We start from the raw sequence: 12567 nt of genomic DNA, 5'->3' as shown, positions 1-12567 counted from the left end.
CAATGGTAATGGAACAACCCCGACAAACTCTAGTAAGAGTGACTGAATCTCCAATAGGCGTGTCAACATAAATTGGTCTGTCTAACTGACTAACCTCTAACCCCAATGCCCGCACAAATGATAAAGCGATAAAAGAATAAGAAGCACCAGAATCAAACAACACTTGAGCCCAAGAATGGGACACAAGAAACATACCCCTGACCACTAAAGGACTGGATGGTGACTCGACTGGAGTGAGTGCAAACACATGACCCTGAGTCTTCTGCCCCCGAGGACCACCTGTCTGATAACCAGACTGCTGAGTGTGTGCACTCGAAGAAGCTCCTCTACCTGATCGAGAACTCTGCGCTGTCATAACTGGCTGAGGTGGTGATGGTGGTTGAAATCCTGACTGAACTATGGTGGACTGCGTCTGCCTCTGTTGTGAACCTCAACCTTTGCCTGAACCGCTGCCCCGCTGTGGACAATCTTTCACCCTATGGCCCTGCTGGCTACACCCAAAACACCTACCAGACGCCACTTGAATCTGAGTACACTGGGACTTGTGATACCCTGACTGCCCACACTTGAAATAAAACTACTTAAGCTACCTGAGTCTGAGTGCATTGGACTTGTAATGTCCCAGCTGCCCCCATCTGAAACAAGTAACATTCGATTTAGAAGACCCCATGGACACTGAGGCTGTGGGTGCGGATCTGGCTAACTGTTGTCCCCTGAACCCTGACTGTTCATGCCTCTGCTTCTTACTTGATTGTCCCTCGGAGAAAGCACTCATACCCCTATTGTGCTTGTAGGACTCCCTGATAGCCTTGCTGTCTTTATTCTCTTCCTCAACCACAAAGGCTTTTCGCACTGCTTTTGCATACTCTGTCGGTTCTGAGGCAGTTACAATTGACCTGATAGTAAGATTGAGGCCATCAACAAACTTTTCTATTTTCCCTTCCTCATCATTGGCAATCCCCGGTGCAAACCTCAAGAGTGATGTAAACTTATTCTCGTACTCTGTGACAGTCATACTTCCTTGCTTCAACCCATCAAACTCTTTATTTAGTTCTCTCCGTTTAGGTGCCGGAAAGTACTTCTCATAGTACAACTTCTTGAAAGTATCATAGGTCATTATGTCTAGATTGTGGGTGTGAGAAATGGTCTTCCACCAAATCTCAGCATCCCCTACAAAGTTATAAGTTGCCAAAGTGATCTTTAACTTGTCCGTCATCAAATTCATGGTGTTGAGATGCTTTTCTATTCTATCCATGAAACTATCTGCAACAAACAGATCAGGACCGCCCTCAAACAGAGTTGGCATCAATTTCACAAACTTTGCAATGTGGTAAAGAGTATCATCTGACTCATTTATCTTTGAAGGTGGTGGTGGTGGTGGTGTCGGTGGTAGCACGACCTGTGACGATGACACTTCTGTTAGCCAAAATGCATAGAAAAGAGTTGTCTGAACGACCAACTTCAACTGTTCCTCACTTATCTGAAGAGGTAGATCAAAGGTCCCCCTCGCCTGTCCCCCTCTTGGTGGGACCAAATCACGCAACAAGATATCTTCTTCAACTTGTTCCTGATCCCTTTCTACGGAATTGGAGCTAGAACTTTCCCCAGGTCCCTTCGTAGTGGCATGACACTATAAGAAAAAAAGAAATGGATCAAAAATGATGACACTAAAACATGTCCGAAAACTGAGTCCTCACATGAATGACTTGACAAGAATGGAAACATATAAACACCTTCTATATTCCCAGAATACCCAAGTAATGATAAACATGATTATGCTAATAATATACAACAACACTAAGCACTTAGCACGTAATCATATAAGTAGTTAAACAATTAAGCATGCCTTTCAAATAATTAAACACATTGACACATAAGCATATAAGCATGCAATCACGTAAGCAATTAAGTAAGTAAACAAATAACTCAACTTTCGATGTAATTCTAGGTAGGCCTCTACCCGTCGTCCTAATAGTATTCGAACCATTGCTCTGATACCAAATTTGTAATGATCCAAAAAAATACCAAAATAATAATATTAAAATATATAAAATTTCAACATGACCTCCGTAGAAAAAGTCCCTCTACAACCTGTTGAAATACATAAAAATACAATGGTCTCACTTGGTCTTAAAACTAATCTATCATGTCCCAACGCACAATACAGATATTATATCACATTCCCAAAGTATTTACATACATATAAAAAAAATAGCGTTCCTCCATATCATCCAAACAAGGAACACGCTTTAGTTACATCAAGTTACAGTCCATAAAATGTAGCTAAAATTTAAAAGTCCATAACTTACAATATTATACTAATTAAGCTAAAGTTTCACAAAATAGTTAAGATTACATTCACAAAATATTAGAGTTCTAATACAAAATATAGCAAAATAAAATAGATCACCAATCTTGTCAAATTTGTGGTGGATCGTCGTCCACCACCTTTTTTTCGTATCTTGAAAAATATTAAAAATAATGGGGTGAGTATAAGCTCTAAGACACACTTCTTATATTCCGGTGAATTTTACACAAAGAATGGGGAAAAAGAACGGAGTCATACCATGGAAAATACATATTCTCAACCATAACAACAAGTATGTAGCACATGTCAATCAATCACAAATTTCCCACAATGTTATGAAGTGCAATGTTATGCAATTGTCGCTCTCCATTTTCGAAACAATTCTGTTTTAACAACCAAACTATTTGTGTAATCCGATCCAAGGCACCTCCAAGGCGTCACGAAAGGAAAGTTAATTAACTATCCACGACCACAAGGTACCTCCAAGGCGTCGCATCTGGCCTAGTTAACTTAATTACATTCCCTTCTATACTACACCAACATCACGGACCACTAGGCGCCTCCTAAGCGTCCGATTTTCGCAACACTTTTAGAAAATATTTTCCCCAAAACAATTTCGTTTGTTCTAAAAATATTTTTCCCCCTTTCTCTTTCCCAATGAATGCATGAATGCTTGGGTTTCAATTTATCAACCCAACCATATAACTTTCACACATACTATACAAGGCAAATTTATAAACTACATGATGGAGCTCTCATTTAATATTGACTCTGCATAACTAGCATTTAAAATATAGATTCAATTTCATATAAACATGTAAGCATACTAAATCACCTTAAAACAATTAACATATAGTCACATACATTCCATACTTATCATTTAAAACAATTCTTTGCAAGAATTAACAGTAATTAAACATGCTAGGCATCACTTTAAGCTAGAAACTCATAAAAATACAAGAATTTATGCATTAGAACACCCCTGCCTCAAATTTGTAGAAAAACCCTCAAAATACGTCTCAAATTTGAAATCCTAGGGAGGCCAAAAGATGAAATTGTTTGTACTCACATGTTGATCTCACCGTGCTCTCCGTTTTGCCGCAAACGGCTCCCAAAAACTCCAAGAGATGCGGAAGTAATCAAATTTTGAAGTTTAGCAAAGAAAAGAAAAAGAAAAAAGAAAGAACAGAGAAAGGGCCGGGAGATAGAAAGAATGAGAGGCTAAGAAATGATAGTCTCTTGGTCAAAAATCCAAAAGATAGTGGTGGTGGGTCCCTCCACCACAAAATTTCCCAATTTAATACACACACACACACACACACACACACACACACACACACACACACATATATAATATATATAATAAATCATAACATTACATGTCCCGTGGGCGGGTGCGAGACATTGACAGGCTACCACACTGGGCAAGTTACGGGTGCACAATCCTACATTGCCTGGGTAAGGGAAATGTGAAGTGCTTATATGTGGTGGTATTAACTCCAATTGGTATTGTAATGTTTATATATATATATATATATATATATATATATTTATGATATTAAAAAAATAAATAAGTATAAAAGAAAAAGAAATAAAAGTAGTGGGCCCCGCCATTATGTTAAACAACAAAAAGGGCCTAATGGCCTTTGACTCTCTCTGCGTATCTCACTCTCTCGTCCGACTCACTCCAGTAGCTTGCTCTTCATTTTTTTTTTTCTTTTTTCTTTTTTTTTTTCTTTTTTTTTACAATTTTAAGCCTTGATTCCTCCTTCCATACTTGGAATTTTTGGGTGCCGTTTGCGGCAAATCGAAGAGCATGACGAGATCTACGTGTGAGTATCAACAATTTCAGTTTTGGTGCACTCTAGGGAGTTCGAAATTCTAGGGTTCTTGGGCTCAAATTGGGGGTTTTCATCAATTTGAGGTAGGGGTGTTCTAATCTACAATTTCTTGGCCTTTGATGAATTTTTCCCCTTAAATTTGATCCTAAGCATGCTAAATTTTAATTACTTAGCTTGTTATTGTTGTAGTTATATGAAATTACAATGATAATTGTGTTCCATGTGTTATTTGAGTTCATATGCATGTCTATTTTCATTACGGTAAAAGAGCATGCTTAGTGTTTGATGTGTTGTATGTTCCATGACTATTTATTTATTTATTTATTGTCTTGAAGAAAAAAATGGGTGCTATGGTTATAAATAAATAAATAAAGGAAATGAATGTTTAGAAATTTTCATTAAATTGTGATAATGATGTAAATGGAAATGTGTGAAAACATATAGTTAAATAGATGATTTAAAGCATGAAACATTCATGCATCCATTGGGAAAGAGAAAGGGGGAAAAATATTTGTTAGAACAAATAAAATTGTTTTGGGAAAAATATTTTCTAAAAGTGTTGCGAAAACCAGATGTCTAGGAGGCGCCTAGTGGTCCGTGATGTTAGTGTAGTCTAGAAAGGAATTTAGTTGAGTTAACGAGGTCGGATGCGACGCCTTGGAGGTACCTTGTGGTCGTGGATAGTTAACCAACCTTCCTTTCGTGACGCCTTGGAGGTGCCTTGGGTCGGATTACATTAACGGTTTGGTTGTTGAAACGGAATTATTTCGGAAACGGGGAGTGGCATAGGCATGACATTGCACTTAATGGTACATGTGGGAAATTTGTGATTGGATGTTATTTATACTATGCTTGTCGTTGTGATTGAGATTGTGTTTTCCCCGTGGTATGACCCCGTCCCTTTTTATCCATTCTTTGTGTGGGATTCACGGGGATATAAGAAGTGTGTCTTGACACTTCCTACTGAGCTTATGCTCACCCCATTTTTTTAAACATTTTTCAGGACACGGAAAAGAGGTGGCGGACGACGATCCACCACTGGTTTAGATTAGCTTGGAGATCTATTTTATTTTACTATTTTTTGCTATCTTTTGTATTAGAACTTTAATATATATTTTGTAAATGTAATCTTAAATATTTTGTGAAACTTTAGTTTAGTTAATATAATGTTGTAAGCTATGGATTTTAAAATTTTAGCTACAATTATGGATTGTAACTTGAAGTAACGGATGTGTCCCTTGTTTGGATGAGATGGAGGAACGGGACTTTTATATGTATGTAACTATTTTGGAAATGTAGTATAATATCTGAATTGTGCGTTGGGACATGATAAGTTAGATTTAAGGCCTAGTGAGGCCATTGCATTTATTTTTGTATTTCAACAGGTTGTTGAAGGACATTTTCTGCGAAGGTCATACCGAAATTTTTATAGATTTTTATTATTATTTTGGTATCTTTTCGGGTCGTTACAGGTATGAGGCTTTTTGGGGTAAAACCCAATAGCAAAACTGTGCGGGCTCGGACTCAAAGCGAAAAATATCATACCATGTGGTGGAGTGGGTCGTTATAAATGGTATCAGAGCCTGATTAAGCCGAAAGTGTGCCGGTGGGGACATCGGGCCTACAAGGGGGGGTGGATTGTGATGACCTTGTGGACGAGTGCGAGACATTGACAGGCTACCACACTGGGCGAGCTACAGGTGCACAATCCTACATCGCTTAGGTAAGGGAAAGGTGAAGTGCTTATATGCGGTGGTGTTTACTTCAATTAGTATGAGGCCTTTTGAGGTAAAGTTTAAGAGCAAAACCGTGCGGGCTCAAGTCCAAGGTGGACAATATCATACCATGTGGTAGAGTGTGTCGTTACATTTGTGTCTCTGGTTAGGATCTCTGTTTTTAGTTGAGGGAGTTGTACAAATTATGGGTTTTGCTTATTTTGTTAGATTGATATTAGTAGGGGGTAAAAAAAAAAAATGGTTTTAGAGCAGCTCCAATGGCCCATAATTTAGAAATTTTGGGCTGGTTTTCACTATTGGACTCCTCCAATAGCATCGCTAAAAATTCGGCCCTACCCAATGGGTCGCTGAAAACCGCGACCCATGCGGGCCCGCCTTAGTTTTGTTTTAATTTTTTTTATTCTGGCCCAGAATAGTGCTTTAGCCCATAACATTATTCCTAAGGGCATGTTTGCCTGGAAAAAAAAAGCAATAAAATAGATTTTTGTCTTCTTTTGGTCTTTTTTTTTTTTTTTTTTTTTTTTTTTAAATAATTGAACCAAAGAGCCGTTAAGGCACTGTTTGGCTGACACAAACAGTGCCTTAACGGCTATATTAGCACAAAAACATATTTTTTTAATTTTTTTATTAAAAAATATATATTTATTTTTTAAAAAAAAACTTTCATTTTTCCTCTATAAATACATCAACCCATACTATTATTCACCTCATATCCAACCTATCTTCTCTAGTCTTCAACCTACAAGTACAACCATTAAGTCATTTTCTCAATCTTTTAGTTATATTTTTTACTCAAGTTTAATTCTATGGATCTGACACCACCATATTACAACTACAACTCTCAATTCAACCAATCAAATGATAAATTTGATCCCTTCTTATTTGTTGGAGAAGAATCTCAATTTCCGTCTCATCAACCTTCTCAAGTTTCCAATATTCCTACTAAAGTGCCACAATCCAGTAACTCCCAGCCTCCCAGAAAGCAAAGGGCTATTCAGCCTCCTAATTGGTCTACGGTTGAAGATGAAGCTTTATGTTATGTGTGGATGGCCATTAGCACTGATGCGGTCATCGGTTCAGACCAACAAAAGACAGCGTTTTGGATCCGAATTCATGAAAGTTTTGAGTAACACGTTAGTGGTGCTGGTACACCTAAAAGAAATCATAATGCCTGTTTGAATCGTTGGTCTTTCATGCAACAAATGATTATCAAAATTTCTGGATGCATGGCCCAGATCGAAAGGAGTTATCCCAGTGGGCAAGACAATGAGTACAAGGTAAGTTATTTATTATATTAAATTTAATTGGTAGATATTTTAAAGATTTGTCTTCTAATAATTATTGATTTTTATTTTTTTAGATGATAGGAGCCAAAGAGTTGTTCGCTCATCAAAATAACACCAAATTTAAGTTTGATAGTTGTTGGAACATTTTGAAGAGCAACAAACCATCTTTAATAACCATCCGAAAAAGAAAAAAAAGAAAAAAGAAAAAGGTTTTGTTAGATTTTTAGGAACTTAAGCATTTTCTTTTGCAAACCATCTTTAATAACCATAAATAAGTAACAAAAATAAGTATTTTTTTTAAAAATTTGGTGGGTCAATTTTAATTTTTCTATAATAAATTAAAATTATCATTAATAATTATTAATATACACTATTAATAGAAGTTACATGAAATTTTGAAGGGCCAATTTAAATTTTTCTATACTAAATTACCTTTAATAAGTATAAATATACACCACTAATAGAAATTATAAAAAAAAAAATTGGGGGGCCATGACCACCCCAGGCCCATCCCTCCCTCCGCCCCTGAATGGCTTTGAAGTTGGTAAGAATTTCAGGAAAGAGGAAGACTCAGTGTAGAGGGTGAATAAATCTGCAGTACTAATATTTCGAATTTGTGAGAATACCTTTACATAACCCTTTTTTTTTTTCTTTTGATATGTTTGTTATAAACTAAAGTTGATTAACATTGTTTAGATGATTCAATCAGAAAAAAATTTAGGTCATAAAAGACAAAGTTCTGCAACAAAATTCATAAAGTGAACTGCACAAAAAGACACTTCCACGTAAACTTCTCAAAAAAAAAAAAAAAAAAAAAAAAAAAAAAAAAAAAAATTCAAAGTACTGAAAACGTTTCACAAGTCACCACAAAACAAGTATATATACCGAAACCAAAACCTCCTAGCTAGTTTTCAAATCCCAACCTCTTTGGTATCAGCACAGACCAACTGAACTAAAACCTTAACAGCATCCATAGGACTACTTACAAAGGGACCTATGCCTCTATAGAATTACCATCTCCTCTACCCAAACACTAGGATTTGGAAAATTCTACATGGACTATATCGCGAATTGTATTTTCTACGGCAATATCCTCTTCATTTCGTGCATCTCATCAGTACCTTTGGCCTGGTTATATACCAATCCATATGCATTCATGCACACGCTGGCAAATCCGGTCACAGCTTGAAAGACATTCGGCATCCCCATCTGTAGGTTGTTCAGTGTCATTGCCCTCGTTACACTCACTAGATTTTCATGCTTAGCCTTCTCGTCCTCTGCCTTTGCCTTCAAAATATCGACCTTGGCTTGCTTCTCCTGAATCGGGTCCTTCCTTCTAGTACTGCTCGAGGCTTCAGACACTAAATATGGGCCATACTTGGATTCCAGCGATCTGAGTTCAACCAACCTCTTCTCGAGCTCTTTAAATGCTGATTCCGACTTCTTTTTCTGCTTTTGCTCTTCGGCCTGTTGAACTACAATGGCGTGGATTGCTGTTAAGAAGCCCTTGATCCCGTCTGATGCCACTTTATCTGGAAGACGGTCAACTGCAAGGTTCCATTCTTCACAAAGGGAGTAAATTGCAGAGTCTTGTCTGGTTTTGTGTAGTGGGTTGGTGCTGAATTGGAAGAGGCTAAGCCGGAGCCAGCCTGTGAGGGATTGGATGTAGTCTCGCTGGGACTTCACTAGGTTGCAGAAGGAGTGGTGCCATTGCTGGACTTCGAGCTCTAATTGGAGAGTTGATTGGCGGTGAATTTCAGATGTGGGTTGAATAGATGGAATGATGTTGAGATACTTGAGCTGCTGAACTATGTGTGTTTGGACCTGGTGGCACTCGTACATGCCTCTCCACATGCACATCAATCTATACACAAAAGACAAACGGAAACAGAAATAAGATAATTGCATATCAATCTGTACAGTTTAATTTCTGAAAATTTCATAGTAATTAAAACTCAATGATGCGGCCAATTTGTGTACATTTTAATTGAACAAGTGTTTTACTTCAACGGAAAAATGGGAGAAAAATAACAAGGAAACACTTCAATAATTCACTCCTTTTACAAAGACTATTATTACCATCTTGTAACAAAGTTTGAACTTCCATATGCTCCCTAACTAAATTCATCAAGTAAGCGAAGTAATTAAGCTCTCTTAGACTCCGATATGAGTAAAATTCAATGGAACAGTGACACCATGTCATTTTGCTCACATAGTCACATACTATTTAAATCTTGCCATGCAAACACGATTTCTCTCTCTCTCTCCCCCCTGATTGAAGAGAAAATAGAGACATAGTGAGTGAATGAGCCATGTCAATGAATGGGCATGTACAGAAATTGTAAGAAATAATTGGTTTGTACAGTGTGTGTGATTCATGTGAATGAAATAATGCGTCAGTCAAATGACATTGCGTCACCACATTGGAGATTTTTACTTAAATGTAGCGGGGGGGCAATGAGAATTGTGTTTGAATTTCATGGAAAACTAATCAGTAAGCTAGTTGACAGTTTTATTCCATGAGCCCCGACAAAACCGGTACCAAGTCTACCGACAGAATAGGATGTTTGTCTCCCTTGAGCAGACGGTTCAATAGAAAGTTGCTCAATTAATAACAGAGTTCCTGATGTTAAGGAATAAGGAGAGACCCACTTGGTTAATCCTAGTCGCTCATCAGATTGTTAATCCACTTTGAGTCAAAGGGCATTTCAACACAAACTTGCAAAAAGAAAAAAGGAAAATTCCAGTACAAAAGCAAACAAAAGACGTGATCGAACGAAACAAAATAGTAAAAGTAGTCAAAAAGCAAATTTCTGTTCTGTACTACTGTCCATCTGAGCCAAAATATTAAAGTTGACCATGTTCAATATATAAGATAAGAACCAAAGTACATATATAGATGCCCAAGAGTGAGAAGAAAAGTAGTAGTAGTACCCGTTTACAAGCTCAACAAGTTGTGGGTAGAGCTCTGATTCCCTCAATTTGATGATTTCAGCAGAGGTGGTCTCAATGCCCTGCGAAGCAACCACCATTCTTGATTCCAATTTCTCAACCTCTTTCTTAGTTTTCTCTGTCTTCACATAATCAGCCCTCTTCAGTTCTAGCTTCCTTAGCTGAGCTGCCCTCTTTTCATGCTCCATCTTCAATGTCTCAGCATTCTAAAACCACACACACACACACAAAACATTAGTTGATGAATATATAACATTTTAACTTAGGAATATTAAATGTCCAATCTTTGAATGTTATGTGTTTTGGGATCCAAAATAAATGCTCTTGGTTCACAACACAGTAACACCATAATAGTATTTAGAGAAAGAACTCTGTAGAAAAAGTGAAAATTAGGACTAATTAAAGTACCTTGACCTCAAGGTATAGTTTCTTCTCCCAAGCATGGAGCCTCTCAACTGTAGAACAGTGACTGCCACTAATGCCACTTATATTATCTCCTGCCATTTCCTCAGTCATCCTCACAAACGCATTCGATTTCGGACTCGAACCCCATGTCGTCCATAACAATGGACTCAAATTCTTCCCATAGCCATAAACCTTAGCTGAACCATAAAATTAATCAACCAACCAATGAATGTATATTTATGTATGTATATGTGACTATATAGACTTATATTGTAATTGTGTAACAATAATTACAATTTACTTACCAAACGTAAAAATAACTGCTAGTCACTGACCAGTCTGACCACAATCAATGTAAAGGAATAAAATTGGCCAGTGACTTCATCTTAATTATTCAATATAATTCCATTATGTCTATATTTGGTAATTAAATTATAATTTCTGTGTGTAAATAGAACCAGACAACGGCAGATATATATGCAGATATGTATGTGTGTATGTGTGTATATATTATGTATGTGTGTATGTGTGTATGTGTGTATAACACTACCTGATGAACTTTGATCAGAAAATCTAGAAGAAGAAACTTCTAATACGGATGCGAGTTGGCTTCCAGCATCAGCTGCCTTGAGAAAGTACTCATCAAGCTCTCTGATGATCTCATCTAGATCTTTACTTTTAGTAGAGACCACCATAGCAAGCTCATTTGTGGTGTCCTTTGAAAACCCACTGATCACAGACGGCGGAGCCGTCTTTTTCGCAGCCCCAACGGTGGTGGCGGTGTTGTTGACGGCCACCTCCGACGCGATGGTTGTCATTTCCCACTCCTCCTCTGTAACTGATCTAGAGGAACACGGCACAAATGGGTCCCAGAAATCCCAACTTGACGGCGGCGGAGGGGGGGGAGGCGGCGGCGGCAGGACGGTGGAGGTGGTGGTTGAGGTAGTCCAGGTGTCGGAGGTTGGGCTCATTGGAGGTGGCGGCGGTGGGGTTGGGGGTTGAGGCGGCGGTGAAGGGGGGAGCGGTGGGAGGTGGTGGTGTTGGAGGTGGTGGAACTGGTGGTGGAGGGTGGTTTCGGCGGTGGCGAACTGAAGCAGAGCAGAGCCTGTACTTCGGAGTGACCTTAGATACATACTGTGTGATACAGAGAAGGCTTGTCTGGCCTTTACAAACTGTTTCATGTACCTCTGTCTAGCTTTGCATCTTGACACCATCTCTTCTCTCTCTACTCTTGAATAACAGCAACCCATTTTTATTCTCTCTCTAAAAAACCACATACACTTCCTCTCTCTAAAACTCTGTTCTTTTTCTTTAGATTTTCAATCAAATTCGATATGGGTTTTTCTGGGTGTTCCTTTTTTACAGATTTAGAAGCAAAAAAGAAAAAAAAGAGAGAAAGGTTTCGGTGTTTCGTTTTACTCACTTTGACAAGAGTGTTCCTTTGGGCTTGTAAGCTTTCATCAATGGAGGAACAGATACGAAACAGTCAGAGTGGTGTAAAGTTATCCTCTTTATCTCTTAGACAAACTTTATCAATACCCCTTAATTTTTCTGTAAATCTTCATCTCTCGGTGGACACTACCCAGATCCTAATCTTAAACAACAATCTCTCTCTTTCTTTCTCTCTCTAAAATGTGTGTAGTAGTGGGGAGGAAGAGAACAGAAGAGAACAGTTTTGGGATGTTCAGAGGAAATGTGTTGGGCAGAGTGCCATAATTTTATATTTGAATTCGGATGACAATAATACCCTTGCAACATGTATTTAATTTACGTCTTACTCTTTAAAAGGCGGAAGCTGAAGAACTCAAAACCAAAAGACGAAAGTTGTTTGGTCAATACTGCCACCAGAGATGTACGGAGAAAAAACTCTTGATTCGGATTGTTTGAAGGGTAATTTGGTAAAAGAACATTCCAACGGACACGTCTGGCTTAATTTGGGAATATTTCAAAAAAAAATTGAAGAGGTGAGACATTAATGAGAAAGACAACCTTGAGGTGTTAAAAAAATTTGGTAACTGATGGTAGCACCTTCCAAAAAC

The 12567-nt window shown here is 38.0% G+C and overlaps 1 protein-coding gene across 2 annotated transcripts in view; it reads right to left on the bottom strand.

Annotated features, from left to right (window-relative positions):
• LOC132283407 (rac-like GTP-binding protein ARAC1) overlaps positions 1-12130 on the bottom strand; it is a 34228-nt gene extending 22098 nt beyond the window's left edge. Inside the window, exons 1-4 of one of the 2 annotated variants that reach the window (XM_059785345.1) lie at positions 11074-11793; positions 10532-10720; positions 10106-10329; positions 8277-9035 (exon numbers count right to left, since the gene is read on the bottom strand). In XM_059785345.1, coding sequence (XP_059641328.1) covers positions 8277-9035; positions 10106-10329; positions 10532-10720; positions 11074-11778 — 1877 coding nt within the window. In that variant the 5' untranslated portion in view covers positions 11779-11793. Of the gene's footprint in view, positions 1-7798; positions 9036-10105; positions 10330-10531; positions 10721-11073 lie in introns of those variants that run through there. The other variant, XM_059785346.1, reaches the window with a different exon arrangement.
• Positions 12131-12567: the final 437 nt, after the last annotated feature.

Source organism: Cornus florida, unplaced genomic scaffold, assembly GCF_030987335.1.
Source record: "Cornus florida cultivar Cherokee Brave unplaced genomic scaffold, ASM3098733v1 CherokeeBrave_3.0.0_Hap2_Chr11, whole genome shotgun sequence".
Lineage (NCBI taxonomy): Eukaryota > Viridiplantae > Streptophyta > Magnoliopsida > Cornales > Cornaceae > Cornus > Cornus florida.
The sequence above is the reverse complement of the archived record's forward strand: the minus strand, read 5'-3'. Positions and strand labels throughout refer to the sequence as shown.